Source organism: Paroedura picta, chromosome 8 (genome assembly GCF_049243985.1).
Source record: "Paroedura picta isolate Pp20150507F chromosome 8, Ppicta_v3.0, whole genome shotgun sequence".
NCBI lineage: Eukaryota > Metazoa > Chordata > Lepidosauria > Squamata > Gekkonidae > Paroedura > Paroedura picta.
The window spans coordinates 60,622,605-60,642,328 of NC_135376.1; the positions used below are offsets into that span (position 1 = coordinate 60,622,605).

Sequence of the window (19,724 nt, forward strand, 5' to 3'; positions counted from 1 at the left end):
AGACCCTCCAGCAACGGGGATATGGTGGGAAGGAAAGGTTTGGGGTGCTATGTTGTGACTGGGGGCACAGGCTTTGGACTAGGTATTTGCCTAGTGTCATCGTTCCTCCTTTGCTCTGCTCTTTCTCATCCCCAATTTTTCAGCTGGTTTAGTTAGTCTTCGAGTTGCAGCCCTGGTTTTTTTGTGGTTTGCATCCTGTTCTTTGACCCAGTGGTTCCCAATCCCCGGTCCAGAGACCGGAACCGGTCCATGGAACAGTCGCTACTGGCTGCAGCTCCTCCTCGTACTCCTCCCCAGCTGCTGCCTCAGGAGCTGCCCTGCCACTATGCCGCTGGCTCACCTTTGGTGCTCTCCGGTGGCCACCATGGCTGGGGCTCCCTCTTCGCGTGGCACTGCGCAGCTGCTGCTGGCAGCGCCCCCCAGTGGGCGGCGGGAAGTCAGGGGCGCTGGCGGGAAAGCAAGTGGAACAGGGGCTCAGGTGGCAGCAACGTCCCTCGGCAAAAGATTACCTGCCCCCTGGGCCTCAGTAAAATTGTCAAGCATTGACCGGTCCCCTGTGATAAAAAGGTTGGGGACCACTGATAAAGATGACAGGCTTAGTGCAGATGACTAGCTTAGCAACTGAATATATGCATACTTTCACAAATAAACAGACATAAATGGCTGTCTGTTCAGTGTTCAAATCCATCTGGAGCTATAAAGGCTTGCTAGTCTGTATGGGCTATTGCAGTGGTCCCCAACCTGCGGGCCGCGGCCCGGTGCCGGGCCGCAAAGGCCATGGCACCGGGCCGCGGCTCCGTCTCCCCGCCCCGCCCCCGCAGTAAAAAACTTCCCAGGCCGCAAGCTTGCAGCCCGGGAAGCTACTTACTGCGGGAGGGCGGGGAGAGGGAATCAGGGCCGGGCCGGGCTGCGCCTGTGCGGGCCACGCCCGCTCGGCCCGATCCGCGGGCGCGGCCCGATCCGTGGGCGCGGCCCGGGCGCGGCTCGCGGGCGCGGCTCGGGTGCGGCCCGATCCGCGGGCGCGATGTGGGCGCGGCCCGCAGGCGCGGTGTGGGCGCGGCCCGTGGGCGCGGCCCGCTCAGTGGGCGTGGCCCGCACGGGCGCGGTCCGCGGGGGCGCGGCCCGATGCCCTGCCGGTCCCCAGCCTCGGAAAGGTTGGGGACCACTGGGCTATTGTACACAAAGGATGCTGCTATGAGTATCCCAACCTGTGACTTTTTACATCCCTATTGATCAAGCATCAATTTTAAGTGAGTAGGCTAGAGAAACTATCCAGCATGAAAACTCAGCAAGACACAAACAGCCAGCTTTTACACACACACACACACACACACACACACACACACACACACAAATACAAATGCTTCAACGACTTTGCAAAACACCCCTAGGTTAATCGTATCATATGAACTGAGCTACTCCAGCTACACCTCTGCTGATGACAATTAACTTTATGTCATGTCAGATTGCATCTAATTCTTCTAGCCAAAAAGTTAGTGCTACATAATCCACATCACAGCTGTTGAAATTCTGTTACCAAATACATTTCTTGTGTTGACACATGGTAGTTTTTAGCACTCTTTGCTATCTTACTGTTAAAAGTTTTGTCTGCCACTCAGCCTCTGTGCTGTTGTTTCCTTTTATCTGCTTTGTCGACTTGTTGGTGTTTCCTTCAAGAAGCTTGTTTCAAATTCACATGCGTAGGAACTTGTGAAGATTTAATCGATGCACTACAGGGATGGGTCCTTTCAGACAAAACGTCTGTAGTGTTCCATTCTTTTCAGGAGGAGAAGGCAATGAACTCCAATAAATAATAAACAACTTAATCCACAGCTTTAAATTAAATCATAAAGAGGCTCCAAAGTGAATCCACAACTGTCACTATGATATGCAGAGTAGGGTTGGGTGCTTCGGCGCCCAAAGCAGCCAGTCACTCCCAATGCAGCTAGTGCCGCACTGCAGGGGGGAAGGGGAGGCGCAGGCGTCAAAGCACCGGTGGGCGTCAATGGGCGTCAGAGTACCGGCAGGCATCAGAGCACTGGCGGGTGTCAGAGCACCGGCAGGCACCCATGCCTCCCCCCCATGGCGCGGCGGTGGCTGCATCGGGAGCGACCGGCCGCTTTGGGCGCCAAATCGCCTAACCCTAATGCACAGTCAGTGGGCATATCACAGCTGCCTACTATGCTCAGGGGAATCCAAATATTCTAACCCCTCTAAAAATACACCGAATATAAGTTTTCTTCTTTCTTCCTGCTGTCACCAAATGTTAAGATGAAAATTAAACATTCAGTTCCAAAGGCAACTGATACCAGCTTCCTACAGCATTGTACAACAAACTAAGGATCCCTCAAAAGCAGGCTTTCTCAATAAGGGTCTTGTGAAACCTGAAGTTTCTTGATGGCCCGGGTATTCTTGAATAAGTGGGGGTTAATTTCTAATATATTTTAAAAATTTGTTATATTTGGGTGATATGACTCTATATGATCTTGCTGACCTGTGCCCCTCCTCCAAATGGCCAGTGATGGCTGTGGAGGGGATGGGAAGGGGAGGGCCCTGGGTGAATGTGTACACAGCTATGCTTCCCAACCATATTCTGCACAATCACACCAATTCTGAGGTTTCTGGAAGCCTGAATAATGTTTCAGGGGTTTCTCAATGGTAAAACAATTGAGAAAAGCTGCTCCAAAGAGTGCACAATATAGCATATTTCCTGGGTTTGTGGCATGTGTAACATTCCCCTTCAGGTAATCATGAAGCAAACAGCAGTTTTGACAAGGGACATGTGAAACCTTTTTTATTATTTTGTGGAGATATCCACATTACCATAAAGTGACATTGTGCTTTTATTTACAACCAAGGGACACTCAGTTTTCATGAGGGAATGATTTTCTCTTGTTTGTTAACATGGTCTTTGGCATGTTAGTTTGGGTGCCAACATTACAACATTTACACCATAGAGGCACATAGCTGTATATTTTCCTCTTAAACGCATTTTCTAATACGGGCAACCTGATTACAGGTACAATCCTAAAGAGAACTATGTGCTCCTGGCCTTTTAAACACAATCATTCAAGTATCTATAGCTGTGAACAATTAAGGTTTTAGTGCAAGGTATATTCCACTGTCTTAAATCCTGGAAACCTGGAACATATCTGCACTATAGATTTTAGCAATCTAAACCATCCCTAGGCTTCTTCAGGAGAAGCTATAGTATTTCAATTAGTATAAAGTAGATACATCCTCAGTTTTATTAATAAAGACTCGCCACGGGCAAGAGGAACTTCTCTTGAAATACAAAAAACCTCTATGAATTATTTCTGTACCGGAGATCAGAATAGATTTCAATACAGTGGGCTTTGATACACATCAGAGGACTTCTAGATACATTTCCTGGTCTAGAATTTGTCAGTAGATTTCACATGTGGAACCTTAGTAATTAATGGACAAATGCATGTATGGCCATAAAACCACATTACACTTACCTCCCAGGGCAGTGATAGAATGCGATTTTGGCCCGCTGTAGCCATTAGTGCGTAACCAGGCTAATTCCATCCCAAAACAAGCAATACCTATGTATTCCTATCCTAGTTGTCTAATATGTTCAAGATGAATTTTCAAAGATTGCTGAGATAAACAAAGGAGCTGACAATCAATAGGTTGTATCAAATTATGTGTTAGTACAAACTGCGTATCTTTCTGTTCTTATCTCTCCCTAGAAGTCCCTTATGATTCTGGAAAAGTTGATTCCAGGTTGCAAGACTTGCATAGGCTTACTGGGCTGCAGCTTGAAACTGCTGATGTAATTTCTGACTCGCAAACGCTTATTAAAAATACATTTTGATAGTATACAAGGTGCTGTTGGACTCTGTGGTAGCTTTTGTCTTTTTCAAAAGCAGCAGTCTATGAACCCTGCCACTTTCCATCTCTTGCCTGCACTTCCGATGTTGCCCCGGCTTCCCCTAAAAATGCAGGAAACCCTACTGATACATCAGTGACAATAGGGTCTAGGCACACAGGGCCAATACAGATTCTGTACAGCCCTGATCTTTTTGTCTTGGTTTATCTGAGCAGCTACCAATGCACAGCTAGCCAAATTAAGTTGTCAGATGCTTCATAAGTCTCTCCAAAAGTTCAGAACTAGAGTTCACCTTCCTCTTTCCCTCTATCACTAGAGAAGTTAATGCAATTCTATCATATTACATTATAGTTCAGTCCTCCTGCCTCCCCAATGAGAGAAAAACATGTCAAGGGCAATACTAGAACAAATTGAGCTTTTGTGCTCCTTTTAAGTGTTGTGGTTTGATTGATGTCAGGGATTAAAACAGCGCTAAAAAACAGAAAGGGGAAAGGAAGCTCTAGGAGCAGCTGTTCCGCTGTTGCATGAACAAAAAGAAACAAACACAAAACCCCACTTACAGTTTCTCAAATGCCAAAGTGAAGTGCTATATACACTGGAGGCTTGGCTTTGAATACCTAAGCTTGCCCGGGTACAGGGTTTTTCACACACATATTTTTAAGCTGAAAGCTTCTCAGTGTTCAAAGGACATGGCAGCCTTCCTTTCTCGTTCTCCCTAGGGGGTAATAGAGGAGGACATCCCTACAGGGGCCAGAGATACTTACCCAATCCCCCACTAGCTGTGATTTACAAAATTTCTTTCCAAGTAGTAGTGGCAAGAATAGCCAGTTGCATAATATTTTGGGAGTGTTTCCATAGGATAGCTTTTTCAAGCAAGTCTGTGCACACATCTATATTAAAATGGATACCATCTGAGTTAGTTATTCACAGCTGCATATCTTTGAGTCAAGAGATCAAATGGAGTTTTCATATGGCAGCTTTTCTGGGCATCTGGTAGAATTGAAACTATTTTTCAAGTCTAATTGTCAGACTCTTACTTTGGCACACAAAGAAAGCACAACAACAGCTTCCAAGTAATCTCTATGATGCCTGCACAAGTCATATCAGCATTATGAAGGAGCTAACAATGAGACAACCAGGATCCCAAAAATAGATTTTAAAATAACCCTTGTCCAGGCTTTTATTACTAATAGGCAGCATGGCTATTACTGCTACTCTAAAAAAAAAGGGAGGGGTGAACAAAATCAATGCTACATTTAAAGTTATTGTTATTGTTATTTAATTTATATACCATTGTCCTTTGCAGCTCAGGGCAGTTTGCAACAGCTCTACCCCTTCTCCCTCCACACACGCACCTTTCTTGGAACTGCCCCTTACCCCATGTGATTTACTCATGGAAGAACCACTTTCCAGATACAGCCCTAGATCACAGATTTGAGTGTGGAATAGTGCATCCTATATGACCAGTTCAGACAGAAATGCACTATTACAGTATTTGCTGGCGTATAAGACTACTTTTCCCCCCTGAAAAACATGCCTCCAAGTGGGGGGGGGGGTCATCCTATACACTGGGTGCACTTCAGTTGGGATAGACATAGCTGCCCATAGTGGCCCATAGGACTGTAATGTAATGTAACAAACTCTATATTTTGAGTGGAAATGTTGGGGGGTCGTCTTATACACACAGTCGTCTTATACGCCGGCAAATTTAAAATACTACTCTGTGTGTCGAACATGAGAGAATTCCAGAATTGCTTTTTAAGATTGGTTTTTGGGCAATTTTGACTCGGGAGCAATTTCTTCCAAACCCTTTTTACCCTCCACAATTAGACAGTTTGTGACTGAACTTTTGTCATATAGTTACCATTACTAGTCTGCTGTCCTACAATATTCTGATCATGTGGCTAGCTCAGATTATATACAGTCGCTGAAAATACTCTCCCCTCCCTACCTCGCTGGCATGGAAAGGATTCACTTGGTTAAATATCAGCACATTGTCATTATAAAGTAAGAACCAGACACAGGGGAGCAGCTCTGGGGTGGCAACCCTCCTGGGGAAAAAACCCAAACAAGAAATGAAAATGATAAGTATCTATCATGGTTAAACTGTAGGTGGCACCTTATTATAAGCATGTCCACTAGATCTCAGATTGTGTACTCCACAGATATATATATTCCCTGGGTCAATTCTCTTCCATATTCTATCCTTTTCCCAATCAGCTGGCATTTCTGCTGTGACCATTTATGTGTAGCAGAAAAGTATAGCAGTAGTGCTTTTATACTTCCTGACTGAAGTTGTAATTTTTAAGGATTCTGATAATTTGCTACAGGAGATTCCCATTATACCTATATATCTTTATTCTTAGGAGTCCTACTACTGAAGCAAACATATGCAGTCCTTTTGAGTTATAGAATGCAAATAAATGAAAACAAGTTATTTTAGACAAATATTTGTTCTTACAACAAAAATTTGTTCTAACAACAGAGAATGCTGAGTTTAAATGGCCACTGGTGGAAGAGATGCTTCTCACCTGCCTTGCTCCATTTTCTCTTCTCATGACTCAGCATTAAAATTATGAGTCATTAAACTATCAAAGAAATGCAAATACCCTCCATAAAACTGTTTTGCTGGCATTATCAAAGACAGTTCAAATATTTTATTAATGTGAGATCAAACCTGCAGAGCTTGCTGCAGCTATGGCCTTATGAAAAAACATCATGGAAGGGATAACTATGCTGATACCCAAGTGCAAGGCAGATAAAAAGTACAGCACTCTGAAGAGGACAGATGGAGTTCTCAGCTCAGTAGTTCCTTTTGATCTAACTATTCAGCTAAAATATTACTTCGCTGTTGCTAAAACAAAAACAAAAACAAATATGAAGCCTTGACTCTATTATCACCCATGACTGCAGCCTACCGCAATTCAGTTGTGTGGATATCCTATTCAGGCCTTGTTCTCAATATTTAGCCATCTATGACCATCCCTTATAAAATCAATGAGACTGACACATATGCCAGTACATTTAGAGTTCTGCCCCTTTTGATTTCCTCTGTTATTCTATGTGATTATTCTTTAGATATGCACAAAGAGAGTAAGAGATGCAGGAACTTAGACTATATTCACAAATGCTCCTCAGGTCACAGGAACCCCAGAATACATGGACAATTACAAGCCTGAGCTTTCAAATGTTTTCTTGGAGAGAGTGGTGACAGACTAACCACAGATTAAATATACGGATGCAGAGAACAGAGATGCTTCTGAACTAGCACGATTGCCGTAGAATTGTAGCCTCCGCTTCATGGAATACCTTTTTCCTGCACTGTGTGCTAGACACCTTAAATAATCAGAATTCAATACTTTATTTGAACTATTTTGTACAAAGCCTAGCTTCTAGGAATCTCACTGAACTTTACAAACATCAACAGGCTTGACTCACAGCAACTCTTTGAGGAGTAGGAAAGTGGAGTGATTTGCCTCTGGTCACAGAGAAAAATCTAAGATCGGAGAACAAGAGCTCTAGTCTCCTAAATTAGTCCACTGCCTTAGGCAAAATTCTACTTTTCAGTAGCAATTGCAAATGGGACCGTTTGTGCTGCTACCAGAATACATTTAAAAGCAAAGTTCATTTGTGTGTGATCTTTCACTCTCAAACAGATTTCTAAAGTTCTTGCGAGGGAATGCAGTCATGACAGTAATAACTCTGTAGTGTCTGGGCAATACCAAAACTAAATACTGTATGACAGAAGACAAATCTACCCAGTTTTACAAAAAGGTTATATCTTTTACATAGCATATTGGATCTTTTTGAGGGTACAATGCTCAGTCAATCAGGTTTGAAGCTTTGAATGTGATCATGCCATACTGCTAAACATTAGTTCAGCTATAGCAGTTAGCAGTTAAAACTTCCAGAGGCAATGGGTAGAGTATAAAAATTTATAATTTTGCCCTGGTTGTTGATCATATTCATCAGGTACTATTTAGTTCTAGCATTTTCATTTTACAAGTATACAATTGTTTCTTTTTCAGTCCCGTTCTCCACCATCCATTTGCATCTCAAATCATATCCATTCTTAACCAACTCTTTTCTACTTTCATTTCAGATGGTCCCCCAATAAAATGTGTTTTCAGATTCTCCCTAAGGTATTTTTAAAAGACAGAATAGCTTTTAGCACAAATCAGATGCATGTGACTTGATTCTTTGCATTTCATTAAGAGCAGCTTCATTTGATGAAAAAGCCTGATCATAATTACAATGACATGGAATCCTGCGGTGCATGAATGCTTCCTTGTAGTATTCCATCATATTGGGCTTCTCGGGACTCTGATCTAGCATTTGGGGCTAATTTATTTAGTCCCTCCATCCAGATGGCAAGAGCACACAAGGACCCACCCAAGAAGGATCATGCACTAACAAAGATGTGGCCGAGAAAATTTCACATTGTCTTACGCAGCAGGAACCCTCCTGGGACAGCAGAACACACAGCACTGTTCCTCATCATTGTCAGACACAGGGAGCCATCAGGACTAGAAGTACCATCAAATGCAAAGTCTATTTAGAGAATGAAAGCTGTGCTTAGAATATGGTTATATCCAGTCAGCAGCATGGCACACAGTGCTTTCTACCTCTTTAGCAGTTGAGGATGTTGTGAGAATAACTAAGAAGTCAGACCATCAAGGCACTCAGATGATTAGAGAACAGAGGAATAGCCAGGAGACCAAGCTAGAAAGATCCTGCCAGTTTGCTTGCAGCAGCTGACTACCACCTTCTGACTACCAAAGGCAGAAGCCCTTCAGATCTAAGCCCATGGCTTGACAACGAGGGCATGTGGTAACTGGCTCCATGGATAAGGACTTATTCTGGATAATTTATTTCATTTAATTTGTTTTGCTTAATTAAATTGTATTGATTTAGGTTCTTTTGAAAATTTCTTTTAAGTGTTTTGGGTCCCCTTAGGGAGACAAGCAGCACAGAAATGCCATAATAAATAAAATAAATTCACAGAACAAGGACTTGCTTGCGCTGCCCTACAATATACTGAGAAGAAAGCCACCAGGTTAATGATTATATTATGGTTGATGGTATAAAAAGTCACAGAAGAATCAACAGGGACACTCACCAGGCAAAGATCATCCATCAGGGCAACCAAGACCATTTCCACCCAAACCCCAGACTGAATCTGGAATGATATTGGTCCTTTTCCTCCAAAACTGACTAAAGCGCCTTCCTTCCACCTGCTTAAGTACCTAGCCCAAAAATGGAATAATAGCCACCGGGCAGTGGTTGTTCAAGTTAGCAGGTCCAGGGATGCCTTCTTCAGAAGGGGTTGCACAGCTGCATCTTTCAGGGTGGTCAAAACCACATCCCTCTGCAGAAAAGTCTTTTTACTTCCCATACCCAGTCAACCAACCCAGGCTAACTCAATACCGATAGCCACAAAGGATAAGGGTGAAGTCCAGATGGGATGGGTCATATATTTCTGAGCAGGTCAACCATTAGGTCTCACCACCTGAAAGTCATCCCATACAACTAGGACCAGGATGTGCTCTTCAAGGTGGCCAACCAGTTTGACATCATGCAGTGAATGTGATATCACAATTAAAAAAAAATCCTGCTGGAGCTGGCACTATGACATCATAAAAGACAAATGCAGCCAATTCTCAGCAATGTCAATTACCACTTCTGTCAAAGCAACTTCAGGAGGCACAGATTTGAAGAACTGTGAACCTTCGCACAAGTTTCAAGGCACCTCATGCTTCTGCAGCAATTATGAGCCTCCCACATTCTGCTATGATTGATATATCTGGAGCCCTGCTGATGAAAAGTCAAGCCAGTCAGAGATCTCTCAGAGTTTCATTTCATTCAGAGCCCCCTTTCACATACTACAAACCTCTGCCGCTTCCCTGGATAACAACCTGGAGCAAATGAAATAGCCTCCCTATATATATACCTAGGTACAAACATGCATAACTATATATTTTAAACTGTTTCCACAAGTACACGAAATGAAAAGGCCTTCAGTGATGCTAGCTGTGTGATTTCAGCTTGGGACTCATAAAATATAATAAGGTTGGTTTTACTACCTATCCAGTTTATTAGCTAATAAAAGCAACTTAGCATATTAAATTTCACTGACACGCATTTTCAAAGTGGGACTGCAGTGCAGTATAACATACTGTGTTTTTGCCTGAAGTCACCCAAGCATGTTATTTCCTTGCCCTTTTTATCTTCCAAACTTCGCTAGAGAAAGAAAAGACATTCCCTCAGACACAAGAGAAAATGAACTTATCCAGTCATCCATTCAGCCATAAAGTATTGTAAAGTATCACATTCTTATAAAAGGTACATAAATGAGTTTCCTCTATCAAAAGTCATTATGCTGGGGTAAGGGGAAATAAAGTACAACTGCAACTTCACTATTCAGTTTTACCTGCTTTGGAAAAGCACTGTTTTTTAATGCCCTGTACATTTCATTTGGCCTCCTTCATTAAGGAGGATCCTAAGGGACCTAATACCATTCAAGTCAGTGTAAACAATAGAGAATCAGAAGAGATGCAACAGTCAGTTTAACAGCCCTTGGCAAGTTGTGCAAACTATGCAGCCAGTGGGCCACGGAAGCTTTTTGATGTGTAGAGGGCAATAAAGTAAAACTGGAAATAGGCCATGAAAATCAGGGTTAATATCCTAATTCTACAAAGGGCGGGGGAATAAGCTATCATACCTTTAAACCCAATTATCTCTGTCCCACACAAAGGCATGATTATGCTATTAAGCATATGCTTGTAAATTATTGACAGTAAAAATGCTGACGCATAAGATTTCCCTTATAAGGAAAGAAGGTAAGATAAGAAGGTAAAGCTGGTTTGGGGTACCGCTTTTTCAAAAGGCCTTGCAGTTTAATTACATGTCTCACACTTTACAAAGCACTTATCTGTCAAATAGGTACTGAAAGTTAAGAGAGTTTATGGAACCCAATCACTTTTGAGACACACTTCAGCTCTCTTATCTGTTCACACTTTGGATCCCTGACTAAAGAGGAAAGTTTTGCTCTCTGCTTTGCAACTAAAATTGAAATATGATAATGAAATGGAAAATTACAGAAATGCTGGTTGAAGTCTGTGCTTTGCATAATACCCAGCTTGAATTCAAACAGAAATACAATGTGCCCCAAGAACCACTGAGGTTTCCCCTGCTGTCAAACCTAGAAGTACACCTTCTGCTCTTTCATACATGACTCTAGGTTTTTCAGACAAACCCTGTTAGCTGAAACATAATCTCCTGTCTAGGAAAATCAGGCTCAGTATTGTGAAATGATCAAGTTATTTGAAACTCAGTTAATGGGGTGATTTCAACTAGGTTTTCTGCATAAGAAAATGGGAAGAGAGGGCCCCTCTAATGAGAAATAGGAGGTCTGCATGGACAAAAGCCATGTGAGACCAGGGTGTAAACTGCATGGAGCTTTTATTCCAACCCCAGGTCGATTCAGTCCTTGTCGTCTACACAGAATCCATTTAGATTTGGGGCGATTTAAATTTTCCTTCTGCAGCAAGAAGGATTGATCCGGAGTGACCCTACCTTTATTGTGCAATATCTTAAGAGTGCTTTTAACCCTCAATATTTTTCAAATCCGGATTGGGAAAGCAAGCTCTGTGGTAGAGAACCTCTGATAGGCCACACCTGCTCATGTGACAAGCTTGCCTTAAAGGAGAAGCCCCTAATTTCTCTCAACTTCTGTCGGTTCTGGATTTTTTCTCCCTCCTCTGCCTTTTTCGATCCTCTCCCCCCCCCCCTCCAAGAAAAGAAAGAGGCTCCCTGCTTGGCTCCTCTCCCCCCCCCTTCAAGAAAAGAAAGAAAGAGGCTTGTCTCCCCCCCCCTTCTGAACTACCCTAACCATGTGGAGAACACTTTCCTGTTTCAATGGGGGGGGGGAGAGGAAGACCCGAGTTCAAAGCGATCTGGATTCAACAGGATTGACAATGGAATAAACAAAGTAAGTGCAGACTCTGCCCAGGCCTACAATAAGAAGGAGAACTGGATGAGAGAAAAAGCAGGCGGGACCGAACCCTACGACTAGAAAGATGGTTTCAGAAAATAAATTTTCTTGAGAAGGATTATACCATCCGGATTCTGCATGTGACAAGAGGGACAAGTTATTTGTGTTTGTGGTTCTATTAGAACTGCATGTTATGCACAGTTTTTGTTCAGAGTGCGAGAATTGCCTATATGAAAAGTAATAATTTGTGGGTTTTGTAGTTATCCGGTCTAGCCATCATACTTGTCTGTGATGTAATCTTCCCTTACCTGGGTCATCTTGGCAAGGTCCAGTGAAGGCCTTTGTTCCTTTACCTCTTCAGGACGCCGTCGCTTTACTCCAACTTTCTTGTCATTAAGGACACATGGCTGAGAACGGCTTCGGGAAAGCCCATTGGAGCGCCTCGCCATCTCTGGTGTCGAGGCAGGCGTGCTATTTGCTGAGGGCAGACAATATTCCGAAAAGGATATCTGATCGTGAGAACAGGAAAGCGACCGTTGAATGTCAACCCGACCACACTCTACAGAATTGTGATCACTGCCCCAGATATCACTTGTCTGTCCATAAGTGGCTGACCTCCTCATTCCTTGGCATGGCTGACATCCAAATCTGTTGCTAAATCCAGATGGATCATAGGATGAGGAAAGAGTGTTTGACCTGGAAGGAAGGCTAAAGCTTGAACTCCTTTGCATGGTGGAGAATCCATTGGAGTAGCGTTGGACACTTCCCCCACTATAACACCGTCTCTTTTCTACAGGAGTCCAGACCTTCGATCCTATAGGCTTCCATGAAGCCCTGCAGCTAGACATCTCATCAGAAAAAGAGAGTGACCTACATTGGCGTTTGCTGGGAGGTGCTGATGGGTTGCCATTCCGGTCACTGAGACTGAGATCTTTGATTAGGTTGGTCACTGAGCATGTGCTAGCTGCTTGTTTCTGCCATATGGGGCTTTCTTCACTTTTGTCAGGAAGGCAGTCCCAAATGTTGGTGCTTTGCTGCTCGATCTGAAGCGGACATTTCCTGCTGAGGTCTCTCCATCTGTCATTTTCTAGTTAGGAAAAGATAGAATGACATATACTCATTAGCACTGGATAACAATATGGTTCACTTGCTATATCATTAATGTTTTTTTAAAAAACAAATAAGCCCATCTTCTGGGAAACCACTATACATTAGTTAATCCTTAGAATCTGCATTGAGAAACTGATTTAGGACAGAGAGAGACAACCTCTTATCTGACCAACAGGAACAGATATGTCATTTACCTAAAAATAAAATAATCTGGATGTTTTAAAAAATACAGAATTCAAGAGCACAACTATCTCAGAATCTTTATTAAAAAAATGTAAATGTTACATTGAAATGCCAAAACAAGTTTAGCAAGGACTCCTAAAAAAAGAACTGGCACAACTTGGTTGATAAATAAATGTTAAATAAGAATGGTCAATTACTTCAAAGCTATTCATCCCATACAAACAGATGCAGAATCTTTGTTCTGTAGTGCAGTTACAGTTCACAAAGAGTATTCTCTGTAGCTATGAAAAATGCCAAGCATTTTTGCCTGTTGGACAGCTTTCCTTATTTTCTACTCAGGCTCATTTGCTAGTTATTAGAGGTGATGAAGCAGAATATAGAAATTTTATGGTACTATCCTATCCAGAGTCTAAGTCAATGGGATAAGAAGGATATAACTTTGTTTAGGATTGCACTGTTAAGGTCCAGCCAGTTTGGTGTAGTGATTAGGAGTACGGATTTCTAATCTGGTGAGCAGGGTTTGAATCTGCGCTCCCCCACATGCAGCCATCTGGGTGACCTTGGGCTCGCCACAGCACTGAGAAAACTGCTCTGACCAAACAGGAATATCAGGACTCTCTCAGCCTCACCTACCTCACAGGGTATCTGTTGTGGGGAGAGGAAAGGGAAGGTGACTGTAAGCCGCTTTGAGCCTCCTTCGCGTAGAGAAAAGCAGCATATAAGAACCAACTCTTCTTCTATTGCCAAGGTATCCTATCTAGTTTATCTATACAGGATGTAGGATGTCATGAAAATGGTTGAGACTAGCAGGTGCCTATAACCAAAGATTCTTTGTTATAGCCTCCACCTGATGCAACAATCTGCCTGTGCAGGTCAGTTCTCACACACATGCTATTCGACAGAATGTTCAAAATGGAACTTTTTGGGAGGACATTTCTTTGATTCTTGGAGGGCATTTCCATAAAAGAGATGTTGTTATCGTTTAATACCTGTTGAAAGTTTATAAATAGTTTTTATTGTATCTATTGTTGGCTTTTTATTTTTGTAATTCGTTTTGAGCGTTCCTGAAAAAAAAAACTATAGCTGAACTAAATAAATAATAAAGTAAAACAAAAGCAACTACATAGTGTTCCTATACGAAAGCAAACAGGATTCATTGTTCTTATCACTTTGAGCCCATACCAACACCATAATGACAGCAGAGTAAAAACCTCCTGAAATTCTGATCTGAAAGAAGACAGCAACTCTGAAACGCTCAGGGAATCAGTGTACATTAATCACTTGGGGAGGGGGGTGAACATATTTACACTCAGCTATGTATGCAAGAAAACAAAGTCTATCATGGGCAGCTATATATTCGCCACTTGGGTTTGCAAAGAGAGACATATATTGTATATTTGTGGCTATTAGATTTTTGGGGAGGGAAGGCAATACAGTAGAGTCCAATCTTGCCAGATCATGGAAGCTAAGCAGGATTGACACTTAGATCAGAATCCACCAAGAAAGACCTTCAAGAGGAAACCTCCGCTTCTCACATGCCCTTGTTGGGGTCACCGTTAAGTAAGCTGCAACTTGACAGCACTGTACACACAAAACCACTCACACATACACACACATCAGATTTTCATGTGACCAGGACAAAATGGATGACTGACTTTGGAAAACAAGCCACCTATTATTCAGAATAAACCCTGAAGGAATACAGTACAACCAGTAGTGATTAAATGGTAAAATACTTCAAGTAAGAATATTGAACGTTCAGATTTAGACAGCTCAAGTTATGGGCTCCAGTAACGCTAACTGCAGTCGTGCCACTTGCTGGCTTCTTGAACTGACACCTGCAAAGAATGGCCAGTCAGCTATCAGAGCACTGGAGTTGGTGGAGGGGTGCAGCTATCCCTTCTGTTTTAAGTGTAACTTTTCTTCTCACAATGCTAAGCAAGAATTACAGATTTAACAATTACTTCTATATTTAGATGTTGCTTATTTCCCCACCATATTAACTACAGCCATCAGAGCATTCTCAGGTCAAGGCACCAGACAAAAGAAACAGAAATAGAAGCTAACTTTTAATGGCAAGCTGCCATGACCCTCAGGGTCCAGGCGTCACATTTTACAAAAGGCCTTGCTAAACCTGTGCAAGAGGATATAGGATACCTCTCCGTTTCAACCTTACTTTGCACAAACAACTATAAATCACCTGAACTGAAAAGTATTTCAAAACAGAATTGTCACAAGAAAGGTTTATCTCATTTACTACTTTCCTTTGTGCTCTTTGTTAAATTAACTGCAGGCCCGCATACAACCTGTGTTTTATTGCCTTTCTTTTACATAAAATGTTCTATGTATAACAATACTCCTGCTGTATAACATCTCTGACATCAACAGTCCAACCAAAAACATTGCAGGATTCTCTTTGGTAATCTATCCCAGACTACTACCAAGGAGTGTCCCACAAATGAGGAAAAAAGACTTAAGTCCAGAGCAGAGGATGGACTACTGGACTTTATTAATTTTTTTGGACATGCAGCCAACACAATAACAAAGAATCAAGATAAGTACCTTCCTGTATCTCAGTATGTAAAACCAACTAACGAATAATAGAGTATAAGCACTGCTTCTCTATGGATCTTTACTGACCACTAAAGGTCACCTTAGCACTTAAGGCCCTCTGTCCTGAACAATCCAACAACATGAGTGAAGTTTCAGATATATTTTATCTTATTTTTAATGGAAAATATTGCTTTACAGCAGCCTTACTATAATCAGTGCATATTTAATATGACACCTACATGGCATTCTCTTAAGGCAGGCCTATGGGTCATATTTGCTACAGGAATTAATTTCCTTAGTATGAATTTCCTGTCTGTTCCCAGCTGAACCATTCAGTATTCCATGTGAATGGTTACCATTATATCATGAGATATGGAATTTGTGGCTTCAAATATGTGATATGACTTGTATATGAATTTGCAACATAATGGGTTTTGAGGGTACATTGTTCTGAACTCAAGAACAGTAGGAAATTGAAGCAAAAATGTTTCAAATAAAAATGGACAAGTGTTCAAAATGAATGAGTTGACATGATCAATAGTGGCTCAAAAATATTACTGAGCAAAAGGATACAAATCTCCATGGTAGGTGCAACGTACAGACCAACCATCCCTGCAGCATACCAGCATGATGGCTACCAAACACTCAATGAACCCAATGAATGGTATATAACATTTGTTTCACATGGGGAACCCCAAGCTAGTAGGTAAGGCTAGTAGGTAATCATATCTACAACCTACTTTGTCTTTAAAAACCAGTCATAATTTGTATCAGGACTACAGTACTCTGAGGACTGTGTGTATTCACTCTAGCCCCCTCTTAATTTCCTCAATAGCTATTTGTTCTGCCCACTGGATATGCAACATACCTGGTCTTTATTTCCCTACCAAGCTAAAAGCAGTTGGGAAGAGGCAATCTCTGTCAGAAAATCAGTACAGGAAAATCCCCCTAGTCTTCTCAGGCCAGACCCTGACCCAGATGCTAACAGGGTTAGGCCTGGCTAGTACTTGGAGACCTCCAAGGAAATTCAGTGTCATTGTGCAGAGGCAGGCAATGGCAAATTACTTCTGAATATATTCAAGTGGGCAGCCGTGTTAACCTGAAGGAGCACAACAAAATCAGAGTTCAATAGCACCTTTAAGACGAACAAAGATTTATTCAAGGCATGAGCTTACAAGTGCATGCACTGTTCCTCAGACTAATGAACTACCATCGTAACAGTGAAAATATAAGGCAAAAGTTAATTATGGTAAATTAGTAATCTGTGCCACAACATCCAAATTCAGCCATATGATGCCATATGATAATTATTTGCTAAAACAGCCAATCAAACCCCTTAAGTACAGTTGTAGTTGACAAAAACATTGTAGGGGAACACTTCAACATTCCAGGACATTCAATAAGGGACCTCAAAGTAGCTGTTTTATTGCAAAGGAACTTCAAGAACAGACTAGAAAGGGAGATTGCAGAAATGCAAGTTATTACAAACACTCAAAACAATGTTTTTTTTATCTCACATTAACATTCCTCACAATCCTCTCTTTTTAATTTATTTTATTTGGGACAATGTGACTGTGATGTGATGTTAATAATATGTAATGTAATTTTGAATTTAACTCTCTGGTCTCAGGACAAGAGAGTTTCCAACACGGCTTTTCACTTGCAGGAATGTTTTCACACTTGGGTGGAGACGGATGGGGCCAGCAACAAATGGTAAAGTGAAGGCCATTAATCACCAACATAGACAGTTTTATTTCTCCTATGTTTTTGTGAACTACAACTGAACTTAAGGGGACTGATTGGCTATTTTAGCAAAGAATTACCATATGGCATCATATTGCAGAATTTGGATGTTGTGACACAGATTACTAATCTGCCATAATTAGCTTTTGCCTTATATTTCCACTGTTATGATGGTTGTTCATTAGTCTGAGGAAGAGTGCTTGCACTCGAAAGCTCATGCCTTGAATACATCTTTGTTGATCTTAAAGGTGCTATTGGACTCTAATTTTGTTGTGCTACCTCTGAATATGTCACCCAGAGCTCTCTGAAAGGTCATATCTAGAATGCAATCACTCCAGCTATAAATTTGCCAAATGGTTATACTTGTTGTACTGTGAGGTAGGAGACTCAAATGGAGAAACCTTCTATACCAGGGGTAGTCAAACTGCGGTCCTCCAGATGTCCATGGACTACAATCCCCAGGAGCCCCTGGTGCTCCTGGGAATTGTAGTCCATGGACATCTGGAGGGCTGCAGTTTGACTACCCCTATTCTATACCCACATATCCTTTCAGTTACTCACTTTAGATTACAATATCTTACATTTAATCAAATAGTTTGGTATTTACAGAACACCAGGAACAAGTGGAGGATGATCTTAACTCTATAGCTTTCCATTTGACTGTCACTTGACCACTCAGAATATATGCCCAGAAATAAATCTGGACTCTTCTAACTTTTGAGAATTTACAAATAATAGCTCTCATTCAAATACAAATATCCTTTCATATGACCTGACCTGCATGGCCTATGCCAGACCCATCTTATCAGATTATGGAAGCTAAGCAGGCGCCAGCTAGTATTTCAATGGGAAACTACAAAGGAGTACAGGAGTGTTGTGCAGAGGTAGCCAATGTCAAATCAGCTGTTGGTCTCTTACCTTGAAAACTCTCCAGTGCTCACCAAATGTTGGTTGTGACTTGATGACACTTTCTACCATATGAACCTTAATGTTAATTTGTGATCTGATAGTATGAAAGACTTGCTAGTTTACATTTAGTCCATATCATCTGTGGCCCTCTTTACTGGAAGGAATGTGGCCAAGTTGGTTACTTTTTCCATTTTCAGTGAAAGTTTCCAACATGACTGATTTTGGGAAACTATTAGGTCTATATTTTAGGCATAGCAGTCATAGTCCTAAAGCAAGATTGGGTCTATATTCCAAAAGAGTTCTTGAACAGTATGATTGGTAGCAAAAAAATTGTGTTGTGCACCTGCGAAAGCTTCCCAAATAACTATCTACAGAAGACAGGCTTTCCAAGACAGGTATGCTATTGAAGAAAAGATGAAGTCCCATTATGGCTCCAAAGGGACAGGTAAAGTTTCCTATGTTTCTTACTGCTTGGTATCTTTTCATTGCTTGTAAATAACCCTATTATCCCCCAAAGTATATTATGGATAATAGTATTTTTGAAATGAATACCATTTTATTATTCCTACTAAAAGACTGCCATTTATACTCTGAGCACTATGCATGCTTATGGGTTTTCAGTCGATTTATTTTTGTTATTTGTCTTTTGTTATGTTGATAGATTTTATATTAAAGGATAAATATTAGAAACAAAACAAAAATGGTAATTACAAATTTTATTACTATTAGAAGATAGAGGGCTTCATAACAAGAATGCTAAAACCAAGCCTTTCAGTGCAGCTTCATAAAAACTACTAATAGCCCAAAGGCAGTGGAATATCCACCACTAAGCCATTTGGTTATCCTAATTAATTTAAACATATGCAAATTTAAAATTATCAAGAAACAAACAAGAGCCAGGAGCTCTTTTAGATGAAGAGAAGCAAAGCAGAGGTGATGATGGAGAATCCGCATCAGTCTCTTTAGAACCCCTGGTTTTATCTTTAGTTGTAGACAGAAAGGCAGGACAGGAACAATGGAGAACACAGAAAAAGGTCGCTGTGTCCTTTTAACATAAAGTCACATACTGTCTAATTCAGCTTTTAAAATGTAATCTACAATTACTTGGTTTTTCTTTCAGATGAAAGTGCATTTGGAATAAACATACTATAACTACATAGCAGATCCCAAGCAACTTGTGAATATAAAATGGCATATAGATACAATAGCTTGAAACATCAGGTGGCTCTTTTGACCCTTGCCTCATTTGTTCTGAGAGCAAATAGTGTGCTGCATAAAAACAAAAAATGCTTTACAAAATGTATGTATGTGTGGTTTCCAACCCAAGAAGTGTTTCAGTTGTCTTGGTGAGAAGACACTAGAATGACATCACCATTC

The 19,724-nt window shown here is 41.4% G+C and overlaps 1 protein-coding gene across 10 annotated transcripts in view; it reads right to left on the reverse strand.

Moving 5' to 3' along the window:
* FAM53B (family with sequence similarity 53 member B) overlaps positions 1-19,724 on the reverse strand; it is a 191,267-nt gene that overhangs the window by 120,772 nt on the left and 50,771 nt on the right. For 9 of the 10 annotated variants that reach the window (XM_077350035.1, XM_077350032.1, XM_077350028.1 and 6 more), the window contains one exon: positions 12,158-12,936. In XM_077350035.1, coding sequence (XP_077206150.1) covers positions 12,158-12,936 — 779 coding nt within the window. Of the gene's footprint in view, positions 1-10,032; positions 10,097-12,157; positions 12,937-19,724 lie in introns of all 10 variants that reach the window. The other variant, XM_077350037.1, reaches the window with a different exon arrangement.